General features: G+C 42.1%; 1 protein-coding gene across 1 annotated transcript in view; it reads left to right on the plus strand.

The window, feature by feature from the left end:
* The window catches only part of COL4A4 (collagen type IV alpha 4 chain), a 140,876-nt gene that overhangs the window by 21,909 nt on the left and 93,565 nt on the right, over positions 1-25,402 (plus strand). Inside the window, exons 2-3 of the mRNA XM_023740119.1 lie at positions 2,980-3,022; positions 7,762-7,839. Of these exons, the coding sequence (XP_023595887.1) occupies positions 2,980-3,022; positions 7,762-7,839 (121 nt within the window). The remainder of the gene's footprint in view (positions 1-2,979; positions 3,023-7,761; positions 7,840-25,402) is intronic.

Consider the following 25,402-nt stretch of genomic DNA (forward strand, 5'->3'; position numbering starts at 1 on the left):
TCAAGAAAGCAGTACCGGGAGCAGAGGGCATCCTTTGGACCGGGGTCCCTGCGCGGAGAAGCTCCTAGTCCGGGGGAACACTGATGAGAAGGCCGACAGAGAGAAAAAGCCTTCCCCTGGAGCTGATGCCCTGAATTTGGACTTTTAGCCTACTTTGACTGTGAGGAAATAAATTTCTCTTCATTAAAACCATCCACTTCTCGTGTTTCTGTTATAGTAGCACTAGATGACTAAGACAGGGCTGTATTTATTTCACAAATGCAGTCAAGTCTTACTTATTTGTAGTGGATATGGAGGAAACCGCAAAAAGATGTTAACTGTAGATTTTTTTTTAAGAGGAAAAAAGAAAGAGTTTCCTTATTTTTATATATACAGCAGCGGGAGGGACATGCGGAGCAGTGACACGGATCAGAAATGCTGACCCAGCTATCCCCTTTCTGGGCCACTCTGCCTGCAATATTTTAAGCGTGTTATCCAATAGCTCTGCTATTCTGTAAAACGTGGGAAAAAAATGCCCTGCTTATGGCTTCAATGAGTTTATACGTATTGAGGCCAAAATTGCTAGAAGAAGCTTGTGGTTGTTGTTGTTGGTTGCCTCTAAGTCAGCTCCAACTCGTGGCGACCTTGCGTATAACAGAACAGAACATTGCCTGGACCTGTGCCACCTTTATGATGGTTGCTATGTGTGAGTCCATTCTTCCAGCCACTGTGTCAGTCTGTCTCACTGAGGGTCTCCCTTGCCTTCTTCGACTCTCAACTTTACCAAACATGATGTCTGTCCAAAGTAAGCAAGGCAAAGTTTTGCCATCCTTGCTTCTAAGGAGCATTAGGGTGGTATTTCTTCTAAGACCGATACGTCTGTTCTTCTGGCAGCTCACCATATATTTAACATTCTTCACCAACACCACTGTTCAAATGCATTACTTCTTCTGTCTGCATTTTTCATTGTCCAGCTTCCACATACCTGTGAGGTGACTTCAAAGACATATCATTATTTACAAATGTCCAAAGTGATAAGGACCCCTTTAACACACCAAAAAAAACCCAAACCAAACCCATTGCCGTCGAGTTGATTCCGACTCATAGTGACCCTATAACACACAGTAGTGGTAAATACAAATTCAACTTGATTCAAAATCATTTGTTCCCAGTGTTTAACACTTCCTGCACTTTTTTATTCTCTTAATTTACTTGCTTACTGCACGGAAATGCCAACCTAACCTTTGCTGAAATTGTCATGAATTTCAAAGGAATGTTTGGGAACAAGGTGGGCTTTAGTTTGGGAGGCCAGTAAATTTGGGCTGGGCCCCTGTCTTAGGCTGGGTTCTCTAGAGAAACAAAACCAGTAAAGCATATAAATATATATATATATATATAGATATATTTTTATCAAGGAAATTGTTCATGTGGTTGTAGAGGCTGGAGAGTCCCAAGTCTGCTGGGCAAGCTAGAGGCTTCTATGACTCATGTAGCTGTTGGCAGGTCAGATAGAAGGCCTCTGGCTCACAGGCTTTGGAGACTGATGAATCCCAAGATTGACAGGCAAGACAGCAGGTAAGCTGCTAGCTCAAGTCCCAAGAACCAGAGGTCAGACTAAAGGAGCCAGTTGCAGGAGCCAGAGTGAGCAAAAGCCCATGAGCCTTGCCGGAAAGTCCATCTGTATTGGATACAGGCCACACCCCCAAGGAAACTCCCTTTCAACTGATTGGCTACTCACAGCAGATTCCATCATGGAGGTGATCAGATTATATCAGAGCTCATCTTGTAGGTGATTACATCATTATATGATTGTCAAACTACATCATAACTGCCAAACCACAGCCCCGTACCCAAAGGCATGCTTCTGTAAGTTTTTGTCATGGTTGCCAGCATCTCAGCATAAGGGAAAGGACTACGCTGCCAGCGGGAACCGAGGGAGGAGAAAGAAGGCTTAGTGAGGGTAAGAGGTTTCTTTATTGGAGAAGGCTGTATGCAGAACACAGGACAAGGAAGGCCAAGAAATCACAGCCGATGTCTAGACCTCGTTAGTTTTACTGCCTGTGGAGATAAAGGGACCTGACTCCAGCTCCATCGCAGCTGTTTCGGGATCAAATGAGATGATGGATATGGAAATCCTACAAATATCAGTCTTAGGTAAATGTAGGTAAATGTTTAGTGGTCTTTTAAAATTTCATCTCTCCTCTGTCAAAAATTGCTTGTAATAATGATAAAACCAGTTGCTGATGAGTCGATTCCAACTCATGGTGACCCCACATGTGTCAGAGTAGAACTTTGCTCCATAGGGTTTTCAGTGGCTGATTTTTTTGGAATAGATCGCCAGGGCTTTCTTCTGAAGTGCCTGTGGGTGAACTCGAACCTCCAACCTTTTGGTCAGCAGCCGAACACATTAACCATGTGTGCCACCTAGGGATTCCTGTAATCATGATATGTTCCCCCAATTGTTATTTGACCACACCAAGTCCAATTTCTGACTCACTTATAAGGTCCTGGACTATCTTACCCTTCCCTCAATATCCCATATTATTTCTTTTCCACTCCAATCCATCCCCTAGTCCTGTTGGATTTCCTTCCAACTTTTCACTTAATGGTGTCCAGGATATGCTGGTCTCCACACTGTCCTGAACAACTCTGCCCCCTGCCTTTTCTCCTCTAGTTTTCATCACTGAGAGTAGCCTCCCTTCCCTCCTCTGTCCATCCAGATCTTAATTCAGAGTGTCCCCACAGTACCCAGCTCAAGGAGGAACACACTAATGGGTTCAATACATACTTCTTGACTGATTAGGAAGAGGAAAGGTAGAATAACATTTATCTAGAGGTAGAAGAACATTTATCATGTCACTGATGATGGATCAGCTGGTGACAGCAGCCTGTTAGAGATGAAAAGCTTTCTGAAATTTATTCCTTTGTTCTTCTTCCCTTTAGTTTGTTTTGCATGAAAATGAACAGTTTAAATTAATCTAGATTTTTGTTTTTTCGTAGGTCACTTATACTTATTCTCTTTTCTGTACAACATGGCTATGGGGTAAGTACATTAACTGACTCTGACTGCATGTTGAAAATTCACTTTACTGAATGTACTGTTGTTGTTAGATTTTTAAACAAGCGCCCTCTGGGACTCAGTTTTTGCATCTGTGAAATGAAGGGTTGGATAGATGAACTCTAAAGTGTCTTTTATATTTTACAGTGAAGATAGCTTACTGAATTGCCTAGATATTAGAGATTCCTGTATTTTATAACTAATAGGTCACAGAGTGACCCTTTCTTAAAAAAATACTTTTTTTTTTGGTGGAGAAATAGGAGGCAGCTGAGCTATTTCAAGATTAAATCAAGAAGTATAAGATTAAATTTGAACACTTTAACTCTGGAGAAAGATAAGCCTGGAACATTCCCTAATAAGCCCTCTTTCTTTTGCTTCCTCACTAAAGAATCTAAGTTGTTAAACACGGCCTCAGAAGTTTCTGGAAAATCCACTGTAGGTTGCTTGTAACTCAGGTTGGTCTTGAACTCCAGACACCAACTCCAGAGAACACAGCTCTATCTGTCCACCATTGTTAGCTTGGATCTGCTTAATCCCATTTCCGTCTCTAGTTATTATAGGTCTTTTCAAAGCAAGGGAAAATAAAAAGTTATCTTCTTTTCTCTTTTTCATACCATGTGGGAGCACAAAGCATGGGCTTCAGGAAATACCTGGGCAAATTCCTTAACTATCCAAGACTTGGTTTTCTCCTGTGTGAAGTAGGGTGAGAAGACTTGCCCAGCTTATTTCAGCTGATGCGTTGAGAGCATCACCTGAAGTAATAAACATAACCCCACTGTGAAATATGGGTTTTGTTTGTTTTTTTAAATTTTGGTGGTGAGGAGAAAACCAAGGCACTGGTTGCCCCCCCCCCCCCTTTCTAATACACTTTATTTTTTTGAGAACAGGTTTAGGTTCACAGAGAAATTATGCAGAAAGTACAGATGTGTGTATATTTTTTGTTTCTCTTACCTGCTTTTTCTAGGTTTATTTTTGTCTTATATTCTTTTTTCCATTGTGAAAGTGTGCAGAGTCCTAAATTTCACCCCCCTTGTTTCTTATATTTCGCGTATGTGACTATCATTCCTGAACTGGTAAGTGTTATATTGTAGACTTCCTACCATCCTATGTACAAAGAGATTTCTAGAGATTTCATCTGGAGAGTAGCTATACTATAAACCAGAAAACCAAACCCATTTCCATTGAGCCAATTCCAACTCATAGCGACCCTATAGGACGGAGTAGAACTGCCTCATAGAGTTTCCAAGGAGCGGCTGGTGGATTCGAACTGCCAACTTTTTGGTTAGCAGCCGAGCTCTTAACCACAGAGCTACCAGGGCTCAGCTATACTATGGTTGAGATTTAAAGGTAGAAACTACATTGATGTAATATATCTGGAAGGCAACTCAGCATTATCCATCAGAATTTTAAATGCACATACCCTTTGACACGGGCATTTCCCTTAAGAATGTATCATACAGATTTTCTTCGACTTACACACACAGATAAATGCCGAAGAATATTAACTGTAGGGTAGTATCAATAGTAGAAGAAGGGAGCTACCTAAATGTCCATCAATAAGAATAAGTAGACAAGTTACAGGACATCCTCTGACAGACATCCATGTCTATTAATTCAGAATGATTTTGAAGACATATGGTTAAGTGAAAACAGCAAGGTACGGAACAATATACCATCTGGGGAAAAATAAAACAAGGCCAAAAATCACAAAAAGGGTGTGTGTGTGTGTGTGTGTGTGTGTGTGTATGAGATGAAAATATGCTTATGACTATCCAAACATTCATAATATGAGAGTAATTGCCTCTGGGGAGGGAGCCGGGGGCCAGGGTTGGAAGAGAGAATTTCTTTTCCCATTATACCCTTTTGTTCCCATTATGCCCTTCTGTTACCATTATACCTTTTTGTTCCATATGAATTTTCCCTCATGTGCATATATTATTTGCTTTTTCAAAAAATAAGATAGACGTACAAATGTGGGACAGATTTTAATCTTCCAGGAAATAATAAGTTAGTTTCTCGAACTTTCTATGCCACAAATATTTGTTTTAAAATACCTGATGTAAAACAGATAGTGACTTTTTCTTTTTCTCTTTGAAGAAGACTAAGCTTGGTTTTGGAGAAGTTAGTGAGTACTGAATTCCTGATGAATATGGTTCATATTTTGAACACTTAGTTGTCCGAGTATTGTCTTTATCTTTTTAAAATGAGTTTGCACAATCTATTTTTGAGGTGCACACTCTTCCTCTATGAATGCACGTCCTTTTTAAAGTGATGTGTCTGGGGTATGTCTAATGTAGAAGAACTTTGTAGAGATGAAAGTCACTTTTTTTTTTCTATTGGTCCAAGTCACAGACTTATATAAATGTGACTATTCCTGTTTCTTTATTAGAATCTCCTAATCTGTTTTTAACTCACTTCCCCCTTGAAATGTAATTTAGTCACAGATAGCTCAGTGATGCTTGGCAACATCAAGTGAAAACACACACACACACACACACACTTGCCCTTATTATCAAGCCGTTTAATCAACTGGCCTTCACATTTCTCTGTTTGCTTTGATATTTCACCAAACGCAGAGCCATGGCTCCCAACCTTGTGTGAACCCAAGTGTTGAGACAAGTTACTTTAAGTGCTTTCAGCTGTCCCCACCTGGCCTTGGGTATTTCTTTTTTCTTTTTTAACCTTATCAGGATTTTGAACTTAATGTTTCTGCCTTCAGAGGTAACGATGTTACTCAAAACTCAAGAGGCATATATTTTTGAAACTTCAAATACATTTTTCTGACTTAAATTATGTAATTACTTGGTTCTTGTCAAGGTTCAAATCCTTATATACTTCCAGTGACTCATGAGGGATTTATTTTTAAAGATCTTTTTTTTTATGTTTTTAAACGTTTAATTTAAGAATACTTTCTTTTGGATTGTGTCTGAGCCTATTTTTCCCCCAAAAAGGAGGTCGAAATTGTGAGATAGAAAAGCATAGGAGCACACCAGCCCAGGGGCAAGGACTAGAGGGCAGGAGGAGACAGGAAAGCTGATAATAGGGAACCCAAGGTCGAGAAGGGAGAATGTTGACATGTTGTGAGATTGTTAACCAATGTCGTAAAACAATATGCATACTAACTGTTTAATGAGAAACTAGTTTGTTCTGTAAACCTTCATCTAAAGTACAATAAAAAAAAGAAAAATATATGGTGGACAGACTACTTTCTTTCTTTTCTACATATATATAAACATATGTATGTCTATGAATGTGTATATGTTTATATACCAAGAACCGGTCGCTTCGATTCTAACACATAGCGACCCTGTAGGACAGAGTAGAACTGCCCTATAGGGTTTCCAAGGAGCGACTGGTGGATTCGAACTGCCAACCTTTTGGTTAGCAGCCAAGCTCTTAACCACTGTGCCACCAGGGCACCTATGTTTATATATATATATATATATATATATACACGTATTTACAAACATTTTTATGTATGTATGCATGTATGTATATAAGTGTCTGCCATCAAAACTATACTGATTCAACTTTTTGTCTCCCCACTATCCATTGGCCTTAAGCCTTGAGTTTACAGTCTTAAGTTTAAAAAGATCAATCAATTATGGGTTTATTCCATTAATATGTAGCTCTTGCAGCTAAAAATGGACAAGATCATGGACTAGTCAGAGTTTACTTCTGATGCCTTCCTGATATCCCCACCCCATCCTTCAGCTAGCACCTAGAGCTGCACTTACCACCATATGGGGCCCTGAACCACCACCACTCTTTCTCTCAACTCTCAGCCCAGCCTGTAAATCTCTAGTCAATCCTCATTTTCGTTGCAAGTACATCATGGTGACTCTGTCTTTAAGGGATCTACTTATAGAAATACTTACTCTGGGGCACTACTTTTGTATTAAAGTGGCTGATTACTATAGATACAGATAATGAGGATATGTGAGAACAGGTGCGGATTCTTCCCAGGGCACCTGCATGTGTGTGTGTGTGTGCATGTACATACGTATATGCGTGTGTGTTTGGAGGAAGCATTAAAGTTAACAAAATAGCTATGTATGTAGGAGAGAGATGACATTCTGAGTGTTGTAGAAAAGTTAGCTAAAAGTGGATGAAGGGGAACAAATTATTCAAGTTCAGAAACTTTCTGGTTGAAGGACACATTAGAGGAACCACGCTGGAGTATCAATACATTGCAGGAAGAACCATTTTAGTTCATGGCTATAACTGGGGACTTGACCCAGGAAGGAAGTGATGCGAGAGACAGTCCCTAGCTGATCTTGGAGGTCAAGCGAGGGATCCTGACAAAAAGCCAGTCTTACGATTTAATCTAGACTTCCTGTGTACTTACAGTTTTCCTAACGACATAGTTTACACTCTACGGTTGTTCACAACTTAGTGATCAAGTTTTACAAGGAAGGAGACATTGCGGAGATTTCTGGTTAAAGCTAAGTGGCTTCAGAAGGAGGGTGACATGTCCTCCCCTTTGCCCTCAGTTCTGGAAGCTTCTTGCTCACATATTCAACCCTCTTTATTATCAAACCACAGTTTAAGTTCTACACCGTTTTATAGATCAATACTTGTCTTTTCTTCTCACAGATTCCAAAATAAATGTATACTGTGGAATTCACATGAGTTGAGTAAACCAAAAGTGCTTGTATAATGTACGTATGTGTACCCAACTAAGTGATGATACCAGTATACTAAATAAGATGCTTGCTTTTCAGAGTGGAAAGAAGTATATTGGTCTGTGTGGAGGAAGAGATTGTTCTGTTTGCCAGTGCTTTCCTGAAAAAGGGTCTCGGGTAAGTGATATAAAAATTGACATGGATAACATAACTGAATTCTGAACCATTGCAAATATCTAGCATTAAGTAGTCCCAGATTCTTAACAGGTTTCAGGAGTTGTCATTGTTAGGTGCTGTTAAGTCAGTTCTGGCTCATAGCGCCCCATGCGACGGCGTAGAACTTCTCCATAGGGTTTTCTAGGCTGTGATTTTTATGGGAGCAGATCGCCAGGTTTTTTCTCCCAGGAGCCACTGGGTGGGTTCAAACCACCAACGTTTTGGTTAGCAGCGAAGGGCTTAACCATCGTGCCACCACGGTTCCTTGTTTTGGTGTTAGGGAATGTTCATGTTAGGAGGTCCTGGATGGTGCTAACGGTTAATCTGTCAACTACTAGCTGAAAGGTTGGTGGTTAGAACCCACCCAGTGGAGCCTCAGAAGACAGGCCTGGCAATCTGGTCCAGAAAGGTCCAAGCCTCGAAAACCCTCTGGAGTGGTTCTACTCTGCACAGGAGTCGAAATCGACTCCACAGTAAAGAACAACAGCAGCAACAAATGTCTATGTCTTTTACAATCTAAGTTCCTTACATTTTGATAGACATTCCCAGTTCGACTGTGGGTCAGGCTTAGAAGACAGCCTGGGAAGCAGAGCGTCCCCTTGTTCATGTGACACCAGTCTTGTGAATTACCTTATGAAGAACAGATTCTGGTGTTAAATGGTGTATCCTGGGTCGCCACCTTGAAGATTCATGCTTCATATCGCCATTTTAAAGGCTCTGAGAAGTACAGCAGTAAGTGAAAAAACCTGCTTCACTCAGTTTAATGTAGTCTTTCCCAGATATTTAATTACAAGACCGGTGTCTTGGATAATGTCTGTTAAAATCCTGTGGAACAGGGTTCTGTAATCAAAGCAATAGCTACATTTATGGCATGCTTATTACGTGCAAACCACGCTCTTGATGACTACTGGATCCTCTCATCTGCAAAGCTCAGGAACCCTCTTGGTTGCTGTGAGTCCAGTCTCTTGAACATTTACGGCCAAAAAAAAACCAAAACTCAACTGCTGTCAAGTCGATTCCGACTCATAGCGACCCCACAGGATATCCAAGGCTGTAAATCTACACGGAAGCCGACTGCCACATCTTTCTCCTGAGGAGCCACTGGTGGTTTCATACCTCCGACCTTTTGGTTAGCAGAGGATCGCTTCAATCACTGGGCCATCAGGTCTCCTTCATTTACAGCCATCTCTCTTATATTCTGACGACAGCAGCAGGCAGCCCATTAACTCATTTGTGCTGGAGAATTAGATCAAATGATTTTTTTTTTAATTAAAAATACTCCCACAATCTTACAAGACAGGAGGGTACTGCAGCAGCTTTGGACAACTTTTGAGCCAGATGGATGATTCTTCAGAAATTTGTCCAGATCAATCCTACTCGGCTGAAGCATAACACCCACAAACTAAACTTCGGTGAAGGCAGTCTCTAAGGACTCAAAACATCACCTTCCTGAGAGAACCAAAACCAAACCAAACCTGTTGCTGTTGAGTTGATTCTGACTTGTAGCAGTCCTATAGGACAGAGTAGAACTGCCCCACAGGGCTTCCAAGGAGTGGCTGGTGGATTCGAATTGCCAATCTTTTGGTTTGCAGCTGAGCTCTTAACCACCGTGCCACCAGGGCTCCTTCTGAGAGAGGAGACCACATATTTCTCCCTGGGCATTGCTTTGTCTTCACCCAGTCCGAGTGTAATGTGTAGGGGGTTTCTTTGTCAACCTATTTTACTGGAAGAAGCTACGTTATTTAGCTTTAAGTTACGGCAAACCTCCTTCTATTTAAATTTTTCTTCTTCTTTTTCAATATTTCAGAAATTGCGATGATCAGAATTTATCTTGAATCCTTTCAAACCACAGTTGTTGCATGTCGTTGGGTCAATTCCTACTGACAGTGACACAATAGGACAGAGTAGAACTGCCTCATAGGGTTTCCTAGGCTGTAATCTTTACGGAAACAGACTACCATGTCTTTCTCCTGCAGAGCGGGTGGGTTTGAACTGCCAACCTTTTGGTTAGCAGCTGAGCTCTTAACCACTACAGCACCAGCGCTCCTTGGAAACAAGTCAGGATACTAAAAGTTAGCAACCTAGGAGTTGCTTTAGCCTTTCCCATGTAAATGTACAAATTATTTAGAAAAATAGCTTGGCTTCTGTGTGAGAACTGAGAGGAGGATGCTATTGGCATCTAGGTGTAGAGACCAGGAATGCTGCTCAGCATCTTATGATGCACAGGATAGCCCCCACCATGAAGAATCATCCATCCCGAAATGCCCATAGGGCCAAGGTTGAGAAAGCCTACTTTCATCCTACAGTGGCTCTGTGAAGCAGATATCATTATTTCCATCAGTCAATACAAAAAACCCCCCCAAAAAACCCAAACCCGTTGCCGTCAAGTTGATTCCGACTCATAGCGACCCTATAGGACAGAACAGAACTGCCCCATAGAGTTTCCAAGGAGCGGCGGGTGGATTCGAACTGCTGACCTTTTGATGAGCAGCCTAACACCTAACCACAGCATCTCCAGGGCTCCCAATCAATACAAGAAACCTGAATTTCTCAGAGTTTTGAATAACTTGCTAGTATGTGGAAGAGGCAGGATTCTCACCCAGGTATCTGCATCCCAACCTTTAGCTTCATGATCATGGATGATTCAAACACCCAAGTTATGGGTCCTAACTTGGTGATCTTGGGCGGGCCCTTTAACCTGCCCAAGCCGTGGTTGCCTCATAGGTACACCCTCGGTCCTTTCCCTTCTATTTCACTGGACTGCTAAACACTGAAATGCGATTGTACGTGTGTAAAAGCACTTTGTGCCCTCTAAGGCAGCCTGCAGTGCCATGTGTCATTAAGGCTTGTGGTGATGGCATGCCCTGCTGTGTCTGTGTCTCCGTTTCTGGGTGGTCAGGGTCAAGGATAGCTGTGTACAGAACACCAGTCAACCTTTGCCCTTCTTGAGACAGATGGGTTCCCCATGTTGGTAACTTTTTCCAGCCAGGAATACAGAGGACGTAGGCTTGGGAGGTGGATACTCTCAAGTCTTCAGCAGCCAGCCCACTTGAATACTTTCTCTTGAGTTGCAGTGACATCTCAAGGTGGACGATATAAATAGAAGATATAGAATCCCGGAGGGTTGAAGGATCTCCATGAGGCTGCATTGCCCATTAGTGGCAAAGCCAGGCATTCCTTAGAAGGAGATTATTCTTCTCCTATGGGTTAATGCTTGAGTGAGTAGTTTGTTCAAGCCTAAATTAAAACAGCTGTATAAAGTGATTGGAGAGAAGCAAGGCTGGCCCTCTGCCTTGGAATGACTTGAGTAGGGTTTTAACTAAGGAGGGAGCTAGGGGTTGAGTTAGATTTGGGACATATATAAGGAAGGAACCTTTAATGCCTGTAGGTAAAGTTCCGTCTTATGAATGTACCATTGGAGGCCCACAGTCTAGCCTTGACTTATTTTTTCATTTATAATCACTTACTCCTCTTGGCACTCTCCAGCTCCATCAGTTGGACAGCTCACTCTTCCTTGAATATAATGTGAGTATTTCCACTTCTCTACCCTTTTCAATCACCTCATATGCATGTGAAAGATGGCCAGTGAAAAAGGAAGACAGAATTGCTGAATTTGAACTGTGGTGTTGGTGAAGAACATTAAATACACCACAGACTACCAGTCTGAGAAGAAACACAGTCAGTATGCACCTTAGAAGCGAGGATGGCAAGACTTCAGCTCGCTTACTTTGGACAAGTCATCGGGAAAGACTAATTGCTAGAAAGGACATCATGTTTGGTAAAGTAGAGGGTCAGTGAGAACAAGGGAAGCCTTCAGTGAGATGGAGTGGCATAGTGGCTTCAACAATGGACTAAACATATGGACAATCATGAAGATGGCACAGGATCAGGCAGCATTTCATTCTGCTGTATATAAGGTTGCCATGAGTCAGAGCTGACTCATTTCACGTATAAGAGCTATTGGATTGACTTCCAAAATATTTTGTGATTATGTCCTAACGTTTCTCCAGACCCTCACTTTAAGGCTGTGGATGAGGTAGCATTGGACAGGATTTTAAATTATTCCTTTTTAGTTTCAAGGGAGGAAGCTCTATGTTTTGGATGGTTGTCTCCTTGCAGGGAATATTACACATCCTTGTGGACAAGGGGAGCCCTGGTTGCACAGTGGTTCAGAGCCCAGCTGTTAACCGAAAGGTTGGCGGTTCAAATCCACAAGCTGCTTCTTGGAAACCCTATGGGGCAGTTCTACTCTGTCCTATAGGGTTGTTGTGAGTCAGAATTGACTTGACAGCAACGGATTTAGTTTTGGTTTTGGCTGTGGACAAGGATGGTGTCTTTTATAAGTTCTGCTTTAGTAACTAGTATGATAATAAAGACACTTTCTATAGTTTTTTCCAGAATAAAATATGCCCATATTGTTTTCCATTCAAGGGAGTCAAGCAGCTGTTAAACCAGCAAAACTTTGGGGTTTGGTGGTTTTGCCTACAAGGAGCTCAAGTGACTTGAAACTCAAGAGCTGTTTATTTTTTTTGATTAGAAAATAGAAATCTGACATTAGAGAGTCAGATTTCCTTTGGAGATTTTAACTCACTAAAAAATATGCAAATGTTTTCTCTACAACCTCATTCACTTGCCCCCTACACACCGAAGAGCCAGCATTCCGCTATAAAAATGGAATTTACTTGGGAAACTAATTATTGTCAACATTTTTCTTATCATTATCTATCACTCACACAGCTGTGTTTTAGCATACTGTATGACTACAGCCTGATAAATGAGTCAGAGTGATTATTTTTATGTCACAAAGTCCATGTGAATCAATTATGATATATTTTGATGTAAGCAAGTTCCAGTGACAGCTGGGAAGTTGGCAAAGTTGCTCTATCAATAATAACCCCTTAGCTTTTTCTGCTCTCTTGGTTTTCTTGTCACTTCCTTCCTTCCAAGAACCAATTTTCTGGTTCATTTCATCGCTGTTGGTGAATTTTCTGATAAGTGAATCCCTGTCCGTGGTGGCTGGTTCATATGCCCTCAGGAGACTGGCCAGTAACCTGAGTGAGGGGGCCGTGGGATGGGACAGCAGGGTCACTGGGGGCTGTGCGGAGCTGGACAATGTGTTTGTCATGTGAAGGCATCACAAGTCAAAATTTTTCTAAAACTTTGTTGTCGTCAGCTGCTGTCAACTTGGCCACTGGCTCACGGCGACCCCACGCACAACAGAACAAAATGCCACCTGATCCTGTGCCATCCTCGTGATCAGTTTCATATTGGACCATTGTGCCCCATGGCGTTTTTAATGGCTGGTTTTTTGGAAGTAGATCGCCAGGCCTTTCTTCTGAGGTGTCTCTGGGGAGACTTGAACCACCAACCTTTTGGTTAGCAGCCAAGCACATTAACCATTTGCACTATGCAGAGACTCTCTTGGATGCAGTAGACCCCATGGATGTGGATGAGTTCATCCAAAAGAAAAGCGAGACTAGGCCAGGGCAGTCCTGGGGAGCCCTCCAGCCATGAGGGAGAGGGTCCAGACAAGAAGACACCGATTGGAGAAAGCAAAGAGAGGGCAAGGGTCAGGGACACCAAGATTAGAAGGAGGGAGGAGTCAGCTGGATCACAGCTCCTCAGGGAGCTTAGGGGCTTTCAGCACTCTTTCTCTGTTCCCACAGTAGATGCGTGATGTTGAGCCGATACTATCACCGTTTTCTAGAATGGGAAGCTACTCCTCAGAGACCTGGCCCAAGGGTCCGTCTCATTGTTTAGTGGTAAAGCCACGCCATCTGGTTCTCAGCTCAGTGCTCTTTGTACTTGACCAGGCTGCCTCTTAAAAGCACAGCTAAAATCCCAAGTCAGTGTTACCTCAGACTGGATGTATCAATTTATCCCCTCATGAACAAATGAGGTGAATTTAAGGTACAAGAAAATACTCACCCACTGCAATCCAGTCTTCTTGGATTGTCTGCTCTTTGAGGAGTAACACCTTTCCTTTATGTTTCTAATGCTAGTCTTTCCCGTGTAATAGAGAGAGAGACCCTAGAGACATTTTAAAAGGACTTACTCTGCCCACGTGAGGCCTGTTTCAGGGTTTAAATGAAGCTATAGTGACACCTGGTGGCGACTAGTTGAATTACACCCAAACATTAAAAAGAAGGGAGGGCGTGCTGCCAAATGCTTCTTTGTTAATATTAACCGTTGAAGTCTTAATCTATTAAGCAATCCAGGAGTATATAGAATGTGTACTCCTTATATTGCTTAGAATTTATACTTTGCAACAGTGGTGTAGGCGCTGGAGCGGAAACGAAACTGTACACCTATCCCTGTCCTCAAAATCTTGTTAGAAGCATCGTCCCAGCAGGAAAACAATAATGAAAAATAGGTAATGGTTCTAATTAGCTGTGAATTAGACCTAATTATCTGCCCAACCAGGAGTTGAATCAATGCAAAGAAATATAAGTAAATAAATGAATTTAGGGTGGAGATGAGAGTTTAGAGAAGAATGAGATTCATAAATACTGGGGTAGGAAGGGCCGCAGCAACTCTAAGTCAGAGGAGCTGGGTTCCGGTCGCTAGCCGCATGGCCTCGGGCCAGTTCTTCATCTCTCTGAGCCTCGGCTTCTTCATTTAGGAGTGAGGAAATAGATACAGGGATGACTTTCTGCTTTCATATGGTTGTAAGGATTATAGGAGAACAATGTAATGTAAACCAAACCCATTGACTCTGACTCATGTTGACCGCATATAAGTCAGAGTAGAACTGTGCTCCATAGAGTTTTCAATGGCTGATTTTTTTTTCAGAAGTAGATCGCCAGACCTTTCTTCTGAGGCACCTCCAGGTGGACTCAACTGAACCTCCAACCTTTTGGCTAGCAGCTGAGTGTAGAGCAGAGTCAGCACCCAGTAAACGGTCGCGGTTCTTATTGTCGTTGTTACCACCATCGCTTTTGGTGGGAGGAAGGTAGAAACTGAACTACAGGTAAGGAAAGGCTGCTATCACTCCAGACAAGAAGAAGGGGCAGGTATAATTGGAGCAGAGAGTGTAGGTGTGGAAATTGCAGGTATAAGGTTGGCTGAGGCAGTGGAAGACGGGTTGTACCCACTGCAGGTGTTTTTTGAAAGCAGTAGCACAAGGAAAAGGAAGACTGAAGGAGAGAGTTGACGGTTGTAGGCAGGATGGTTGGGAATAGGGAGAAGAGTGGGGTTAAGGAGGTAAGTGAGGCTGCTGCGTGAGTGACCTGTGTGAGAAAGACAACACCTTTCCGTGGGGGTGAGGGTTAGATAGACTCATGGGATTTATTTCCAAGAAAGATGGGGCAGACTTGGTGATGGTTTGGACGGTGGAGAATGACAGAAAGAGGATGAGCCCAAGCTGATGTCTGAGTCTTGAGGTTAGATGAAGGAAGGAGCAAAGTCTCCATCTGCCGAGACAGGGAAGGAGGAAGCAGGGAAACTGGTGGACGAGTGGTGAGCTCAGCATTTGACGTGAGGAGCGTAAGATAATGGAGGAGGAAGATCCAGGAAAGTTTCGAGAAAATGGTTAAACATATAAGGTCAGGCAAGAAAGTTAGATTTTTGAAACACAACAGAAGAGACCTTTAATTAATTTGATTAACTATTTTTTCCTAAAGAAACCTTACCAAGTGCAAAAGTTCATCAGGATGGATATTTTTTTAAAGTCTAAATGTAAGTTGAGGCTGCCATGAGATTAATAAGCAAAATATGTTCTAGTTTGTGAGGACCTATTTACTTGCTAGTAGTAGATGCCCTGGTGTTGCAGTGGTTAAGTGCTCGGCTGCTAACAGAAGAATCGGCGGTTCGAACCCACCAGCTGCTCCTTGGGAGAAAGTTGTGGCAACCTGCTTCCATAAAGATTTCAGCCTTGGAAACCCTACGGGGCAGTTCTACTCCGTCCTTTAGAGTCACTATGAGTCGGAACTGACTCAACAGCAATGGGTTTAATGGATGCTCTAGACATGGGAGGAAGTGTGGGTTAGTGGAAGGATCCTCCTTGGCACCAGGTGAGGTAGTGGGAACAGGAGGGGTTTGGGGAGATACTGGCCCAGGTGTGAATTCAAGCTTACTAGGTATGTGAGTTTGAGTAGGTGATAGTCCTTGGCTAGGCCTCACTTTCCTCATCTCAGTGTTGCTGGTTGGATTAAATGAGGTAAGATATAGAGAATGGCTGGCACATCACAAGGTTTAATAAATAAATCCCTTCCCCTTCCTGTGACACTTTTGATGACCGTATATCAAGCCCTTAGACTGATTTAGAAATTTCTATATAAATCCCGTTCCCATTGCCGTCAAGTCAGTTCCGACTCACAGCAACCCTATAGGACAGAATAGAACTGCCCCACAGGGTTTCCAAGGAGCGGCTGATGGATTCGAACTGCAGACCTTTTGGTTAGCAGCCAAGCTCTTAACCTCTACGCCACCAGGGTTCTAAAAACCCATTACTGTCAAGTCAATTCTGACTCATAGTGACCCTAAAGGACAGAGTAGAACTACCCCGTAGGGTTTCCAAGGAGTGGCTGATGGATTTGAACCGCTGACCTTTTGGTGAGCACCTGAGCTCTTAACCACCATATAAATAGTACAGCACAAAGGAGCCCTTGTGGAAAAGGGACATCAAGTGTGGAAGTGATGAACACAGCACAACCAGAGTAAAGACCAGTGGTTGAGCACAAATAGAAGACTACAGACACAATTAAAGAGGATGCTGATACACTGTGATAATTGTAAATAATGTCAGTGAATAATTTGTGTGGGAAAAGTAAAAAAGATGCATTGGAGGATACACAATTTTGCAACAACAGTAATAACAACTAAAAAATAGGTATATGATTACATAGATATGCATGCATAAATAGGTACAGGAAGGCATATATGAATATATGGATGCACATGCATAGGTATAATTGTAGGCATATGTATATATTAAAAAAAAAACCACCAAACCTGTTGCCACTGAGTCAATTCCAACTCATAGTGACCCTACAGGACAGAGTAGAGCTGCCCCATAGAGTTTCCAAGGGGTGGCTGGTGGATTCAAACTGCTGATCTTTTGGTTAGCAGCCGTAGGTCTTAACCACTGCACCACCAGGGCCCCCTTTGCACCTGTACATGTTTATGTGTGCTACATATATTTTCAAATATAAAATAAAGCACATGGGGGCAGAGTTATGGATACTTACTAGATGGAACCAAACACCTCACAGATTGGTTTACTGGGTTTGAGGGCTTAGGACCATAGGCTCATGGGACGATTTGGTCAGTTGGCACAACATGGTCCTTAAAGACAGTGTTCTATATCCTAGTTGGTTGAGTAGTGTCTGGGTTCTTAAAAGCTTGTAAGTGGCCATCTAAGTTACAACTGTTGGTCTCTACTTGTCCAGAGCAAAAGAGAAAGAAGGAAACCAAAGACAAAGAGAAGAAACTAATCTACAGAACTAATAGTCTACAGAAACAATGGCCTCACCTACCCTGAGACCAGAAGAACTAGATGGTTCCTGGCTACCATTACCGACCGTTCTGACCAGGGACTCAGTAGATGGTCCCAGACAGAATGGGAGAAAAATGTAGAACATAACCCAAATTCCTAAAAAAAGGCCAAACTTACTGAACCAGTAGAGACTAGATGAACCCCCGAGATAATCGCCATGGGATACCCTTTACCCTTGGAACTCAAACCACTCCCAGAGGTCACCTTTCAGCCAAATGACAGATTGGCCCATAAAATAAATAATATCACTTATGCTGTGCTCCTCTAAATAACCGTCTAAATAAAACCAAATGGTAAACATTTTCACTAGATCAAAGATGAGAAGGTAAGGGGGTCAGGGAAACTAGATTAAGGAAAACAGAACAACCAGAATGGAAATAATGAGAATGCTGCTGATATATTGTGAAAAATGTAAGCAATGTCTCTGAAAAGTATGTATAGAAACTGTTAAATGAGGACCTAATTTCCTGTGTAAACTTTCACCAAAAACACAATAAAATGTTTTTTTAAAAAACAGAACCCTTGAAAAGACAGTCTTTTTAACAAGTGGTGCTGGCAAAACTAGATGTCCATCTGCAAAAAAATGAAACAGGACCCATACCTCACACCATACACAAAAACTAATTCAAAATGGACCAAAGACCTAAATATAAATCCAAAAACTTTAAAGATCATAGAAGAAAAAATAGGATCAACGCTAGAGGCCCTAATACACAGCATTAACAGGATACCAACCATAACCAACAACACACAAACTCCAGAAGATAAGCTAGATAACTGGAATCTTCTAAAAATTAAACAGTTATGTTCATCAAAAGACTTCAACCAAAGAGTAAAAAGAGAACCTACAGACTGGGAAAAAATTTTTGGCGATTACAAATCCGACAAAGGTCTAATCTCTAAAATCTATAGGAAAATCCAACACCTCTACAACAAAAAGACAAATAATACAATTAAAAAATGGGCAAAGGAAATGAACAGACACTTCACCAAAGAAGACATTCAAGCAGCCAACAGACACATGCGGAGATGCTTGCAATCACTAGCCATTACAGAAATGCAAATCACAACCACAATGAGATACCATCTCACCCCAGCATTACTGGCACGAATCAAAAAACAGAAAATAGCAAATATTGAGAGGCTGTGGGGAGATTGGAAGTCTTACGCACTGCTGGTGGGAGTGCAAAATGATACAACCATTTTGGAAAATGATACGGTGCTTCCTTAGAAAGCTAGAAATAGAAATACCATATGATCCAGCAATCCGACTCCTAGGAATATATCCTAGAGAAATAGGAGCTGACACACGAATAGACATATGCACACTCATGTTCATTGCAACATTGTTCACAGTAGCAAAAAGATGGAAACAACCTAGATGCCCATCAACAGATGAATGGATAAATGAACTATGGTATGTACACACAATGGAGTATTACCCAACGATAAAGAAGAATGATGAATCTTCCAAGCATCTCACAACATGGATGAATCTGGAGGGCACTATGCTGAGTGATGTCAGTCAATCACAAAAGGACAAATATCGTATGAGATCACTACTATAAAAACTCATGAAAAGGTTTACACACAAAAAGAAACAATCTTTGATGGTTACGAGGAAGGGAAGCATGTGGGGGGGGATGGAAAAACACTAAATAGACAATAGATAAGTGGTAACTTTGATGAAAGGTAAGACAGTACACAGTACTGGGGAGCCAGTACAACTTGTCCAAGGCAAGGTCATGGAAGCTCCATAGACACATCCAAACTCCCTGAGGGACCGAATTGCTTGGCTGGGGGCTGTGGAGACCATGGTCTCGGGGAACACCTAGCTCAATTGGCATAACATAGTTTATAAAGAAAGTGTTCTACATTCTACTTTGGTGAGTAGTGTCTGGGGTCTTAAAAGCCTGTGAGCGGCCATCTAAGATATTCCACTGGTCTCATCCCTTCGGGAACAAGGGAGAATGAAGAAAACTGAAGACACAAGGGAAAGATTAGTCCAAAGGACTAATAGACCACAACTACCATGGCGTCCACCAGACTGAGTCCAGTACAACTAGATGGTGCCTGGCTACCACCACTGAATGCTCTGACAGGGTCCCAGACAGAGCTGGAGCAAATGTAGAACAAAATTCTAACTCACGAAAAAAGAACAGACTTACTGGCCTGACAGAGCCTGGAGAAACCCCGAGACACCCTTTTAGCTCAGTAATGAAGCCACTCCTGACGTTCACCCTTCAGCCAAAGATTAGACAGGCCCATAAAACAAAATGAGACTAAATGGGCACAACAGCCCAGGGACAAGGACTAGAAGGCGGGGGGTGGGGGCAGGAAAGCTGGTAATAGGGAACCCAAGGTTGAGAAGGGAGTGTTGACATGTGGGGTTGTTAACCCAAGTCATAAAACAATATGTGTACTAACTGTTTAATGAGAAGCTAGTTTGTTCTATAAACCTTCATCTAAAGTACAATAAAGAGAAAAAAGGAACCCTTGTGGTGCAATGGTTAAGTGCTCGGCAGCTAACTGAAAGGTGAGTGGTTTGAACCCACCAGCTGCCCTGCAGGAGAAAATATCTGGCAATCTGCTTCTGTAAAGATTTACAGCCTTGGAAACCTTATGGGGCAGTCCTACTCTGTCTTGGAGGGTCACTATGAGTCGGAATCAACTCAATGGTACACAGCAACAGTATAACAAAAGTATCTTCCTTATTCATTCATTCATTCGTTTGTTTGCACTTCTTTGCACTGATTCAACTTCCAGTGGGCAGAAACACCATGAAGTAGTTGAAGAAAAATCATGGCTGTATACCAGTTGCCGTCAAGTGGATTCTGACTCAGCGACCCTATAGAACAGAGTAGAATTGCTCCACAGGGTTTCTAAGGAGTGACTGGTAGATTTGAACTGCTGACCTTTAGGTTAATAGCTGTAGCTCTTAACCACTGTGCCACCAGGGTTCCTGTGGCTGTATATATACTTGCAAATATCTATGTGTAGTTATTCCCCCTATTCTTATACTGCTAAAACAACAAAGGATTTCTTAGATTTTTGTCATTCCCCACAAGCTGGAAGCCTAAAAGACTCATTTGAAAATGTAACTATCCTCTTAGCTGTTACTCTCCTCTATCAAAATAATGTCATGAAATGACAGTTTGATCCTAGCCCTGCTAAAGAGATGTTCCTGATATAGAAAATTAACAAGGGACAAAATCCTAAAGGAATTTCCTGGCCTTGGGGTGGGGGGAGGCATACGGTTCTGTTTCCACTCGGAAAGTAGTCTGCTTCATCCTTTATTTGGATAGCTGGCCCGAGAGCCCACTGCTGCTGTAGCCATAAAGTCACGTGTGGTTGAGTCCATTGCCGACTCATAGCGACCCTATAGGATAGAGTAGAACTGTCCCGTTGGGTTTCCAAGGCTGTAATCTTTACGGAAGCAGACTGCCACATCTTTCTCCTGTGGAGCGGTGGGCGGGTTTGAACCCCTGGCCTGTTGATGCAGCCGAGAGCTGAACCACCACACCACCAGGGCTCCTTAGCGACAAAGTAGCAACGCACATATAAAGGGTCTGATGACAGTTTGGCCGAAAGGCAGCTGCCAGCCATTGTTGGCCTTTGAGTGGAAGGAGATGCTCTCGTGACTTCACAAGGCACACTAAAGTGGCATCAGCTGTCCAGTTGACGGCCATTTCTGCGTTTGGTGAATCTGTTTCCTGACTTCACCGTCTCTCTGAGACTCAGAGAACACGGAGGCAGTTGCGTGCACACGGTGGCAAAAAAGTGAGGGATACTCCTGGAAGTCAGCCATCCCACTAGGCATTTTTTTTTTTCCTTTTTACTAGACTGAATTCTGTACAACAACCCATTTTATATCATGTTATTTCTAGTAGTTGGAAGGTGCAGGGTTAGGAGTAGATGAGTTTTTTTTTTAAAACGTTTTTTAAAAAGATGCAAAATTCCTGTGGTTACTTAACGCTTCTCTAGTTATAAAAACGTCTTTTGTGGGCCTGGTTTTCTTTTGTTTTTTTGATGTTTTTCATCCTGAAGTTAGTTTTATTATAGCCCTATAAATAAGTAAGCTCAAATGTTTACTCATAAACACAGTTCTCCTAATGACCCTTTTTTAATCTGAAATAATTGAATGAAAATGGAGTGATTTTCTGCACTGCTGGGGATAGATTATTTACTCAGATTGGGTGAACTAACAAATGACTGTTTCAAAGACTGGTATTTGGAAAATTTTCATGAGTGGCTTTCTGACAGTATTAGCACTGCTATCCGAGGTAGAGTGTATTTATTTTTAAAATGTATCATATAATACAATACTTATTAACAAGAAAAAATAACACAACATAAAACAAACCATGAAGTCTTCCAGTGGCTGTAAAAAATTAGGCATTTAGTGTTTTATGCTAGTTTTCCAATTTGCAAAGTAGTATTTGCTATTTAATATGGTTAAAATGAAGGCGTAACAATGCCTGTGTTCGATCTTAACAACACAAAGACAGCAACATTATTGCATTCGAGGCTCTTGCTCACGGTGTAGGGTTTTGCTCTGCACACCTTGGCGTGGGGTCATCACAGATTTGCAGAACTACTGTAAGACAGTTTTCCGGGATGGCAGCTCTTTTTCCTCATTTACACAAGTCTTCTCTTGGGGTAGGAGTCCCTGGGTGGTTCTGACAGTTAAGTGCTCGCCTACTATCCAAAAGGGTGGTGGTTCGAACCCACTGAGAGGCACCTCGGAATAAAAGCCTGGTGATCTGTTGCCAAAAGGTCACAACCATGGAAACCCGATGGACCCCAGTTCTATTCTGAAACATACATGGTTGCCATGAGTTGGAATCAACTCATCAGTAGCTGGTTCCCCTTGGGGTAGAGTCCCTGGGTGATGCAAAAATTCAACTCATTCAGCTGGTAACTGAAAGGTCAGTGGTTCCAGTCTACCCAGAGGGCCCTCACAAGAAAGGCCTGGTGATCTACTTCCAAAAAATCAGCCATTGAAAGCCCTATGAAGTACAATTCTACTGCAACATACATGGGGTCACCATCAGTTGGAGTTGACTTGAAGGCAACTAACTGGTGACAGTAGCAGTGATCCCTTGGGGTAGGGAAGAGGCTGGCCTTATTCTTTTATTAATCACTTATTGTTCTCTGCCTTTCTTACCGGCGTGACTGTGGGTACCTAGACCCTGCCCTCTAAGAGCTCACCAGCCGGTGGGGGAGGGATGGGGGAGACACAGAGGGAAACAATGATCACAATAACAGGTGAGACATGTTATTACAAGATATCTTGGACAGGCATCTAATTTTGAACGGTATGGGAGTTGGAGGAGAGGCCATCAGGGAAAACTTTCTACAGGAGGGATGCCTGGGCTGGGCATTGAGAGACGCGTTAGCCAGGACGTGGGTCGGGGACACTCCTCGCACAGGGCAGCATGTGCAAACCCGTGGACAAACAGGGTTTGTTCAGAAAAGGCAAAGAAGTCAGTGTGACGAGTTGGGGGGCAGAGGAGGAAGGAGGAGATGGGGATGAAGCCAGGAGGGATCAATATCATTTAAAAATGCATTCTCTGTTTTACTTCTTCTTCAAGTGTTTTTTACAGCACTTTCTTAAATTCCTGCGTGGTGCAAATGGTTAAGCAGTTGACTACTAACCAAAAGGTTGGAGGTTCAAACCTACCCAGAGGCACCTCAGAAGAAAGGCCTGGGGCTCTGCTTCTGAAAGTTCCCAGCCTTGAAACCCTTATGGAGCACAGTTATACTCTGCCACATATGGGGTCGCCATGAGTCAGAGTTGACTTGATGACAACTGGTTTTGTTTTGCTTTTCCTTAAATCAGGATGCATTTCTATAATAAATGGAACTTTATCATTCTTTTTTTAAAATTGTTTTATTGTGGTAAAAACATACTGACAAGACATTTGCTAATTAAGCATTTTTTTCCACATACAATCCAGAGACACTGGTTGCATTCATCATGTTGTGCAACCCTCGCCACTATCCATTTCCAAATTAGCATCAAATTGAGGGAGGATTTTGAGGGCGTACCAACTAATTCTAGGTATTGCACAAATCCTAAACTGCAATCTAAAATCGAGAATAAATAATGACTTCAGCTCACTTTATAAGTAAGATTAATTAGCATAGGTAAAAACTCCCATTTTACCTAAATATAAGGTTCAGGGAGCAACTGCTTTTTCATTAAGTGTGGGAGTCATCTTTTTGTCTTGCGTGTCATTTGTACACAAACTATCTAAAGTACCTTTTGTGAATGCTGTACTTTACAGTAATGTATTATTTAGAGACATAACAACAACAACAAATGCATGCGTAAACCTAAAAGGATAACTGGGAAAGAGTTACATAAACAACATAACAATTTAGTTATTCTAAGGGTGAATTTGCCAACACTGTCTTGTCACTCATCCTTTGAATCACTTCTTTTTTTTTTTGTACTTTAGGTGAAGGTTTACAGAACAAATTAGCTTCTCATTAAACAGTTAGTACGCACTGCTTTGTGACATTGGTTACTACCCCCAGGACATGTCAACACTCTCCCTTTCTCGATCTTGGGTTCCCTGTTCCCAGCTTTCCTGTCACCTCCTGCCTTCTAGTCCTTGCCCTTGAGTGGGTGCACCCCTTTAGTCTCATTTTGTCCTATGGGCCTGTCTAATCTTTGGCTGAAGGGTGAACCTCAGGAATGACTTCATTACTGAGCTAAAAGGGTGTCCGGGGGCCATACTCTCAGGGTTTTTCCAGTCTCTGTCAGACCAGTAAGTCTGGTCTTTTTTTGTGAGATAGAATTTTATTCTACATTTTTCTCTAGCTCTGTTTGGGACCCTCTGTTGTGATCCCGGTCAGAGCAGTCAGTGGTGGTAGCCGGGCACCATCTAGTTGTACTGGTCTCAGTCTTGTGGTAGTTGTGGTCTGTTAGTCCTCTGGACTAATCTTTCTCTTGTGTCTTTAGTTTTCTTCACTCTCCCTTACTCCTGATGGGGTAAGACCAGTGGAGTATCTTAGATAGCCGCTCACGAGCTTTTAATACCCCAGATGCTACTCACCAAGGTAGAATGTAGAACATTTTCTTTATAAACTATGTTATGCCAATTGAGCTAGATGTTTCCTGAGACCATGGTCCCCACAGCCCCCAGCCCAGTAATTCGGTCCCTCAGGGAGTTTGGAAGTGTCTGTGGAGCCTCCATAACCTTGCCTCGTACAAGTTGTGCTGGCTTCCCCAGTATTCTGTACTGTCTTACCCTTCACCAAAGTTACTACTTATCTATTGTCTATTTAGTGTTTTTCCATCCCCACCCCTCTCCTCCTTGATAACCATCAAAGATTGTTTCTCTTTGTGCGTAAACCTTTTCATGAGTTTTTATACTAGTGGTCCCATTTTGTGATTGACTTACTTCACTTAGCGTAATGCCCTCCAGACTCATCCATGTTGTGAGATGCTTCGCAGATTCATCATTGTTTTTTATCCTGGCGCAGTTGGAGTTTTATCATTCTTACCACTGTGTTAAATATTTCCACTCCTTTTTTTCTTCCACAAAGTTCCATTAGCTCACTGGACTCGGTGTTGCATGTCTAAAACGAAATACATTAAAGAGATTTATAGCCAGTTAATTGGCTGTCTCTCTCGGTTTCTCTTTTACGTTTAGGTATGCATTTTTTTGTTGTTGTTATGTCTCTAATACGTCATTGTAAAGTACAGCATTCACAAAAGGTACTTTGGGTAGTTTGTGTACAAATTACGTGCAAGACAAAAAGATGATTCCAACACTTAATGAAAAAGCAGTTGCTCCCTGAACCTTATGTTTAGGAAAAATGGGAGCTTTTTACCCGTGCCAATTAATCTTATTTATAAAGTGAGCTGAAGTCATTATTTATTCTCGATTTTAGATTGTAGTTTAGGATTTGTGCAATATCTTGGGTTAGTTGATATGCCCTCAAAATCCTCCCTCAAAATCTTCCAAGCTGGGTTGTGCCCATCTAATTATGTTTTATATTTTAATGTTACTTTTT

The sequence above is a fragment of the Trichechus manatus genome, unplaced genomic scaffold, assembly GCF_000243295.1.
Source record: "Trichechus manatus latirostris isolate Lorelei unplaced genomic scaffold, TriManLat1.0 scaffold00147, whole genome shotgun sequence".
Taxonomy (NCBI): domain Eukaryota; kingdom Metazoa; phylum Chordata; class Mammalia; order Sirenia; family Trichechidae; genus Trichechus; species Trichechus manatus.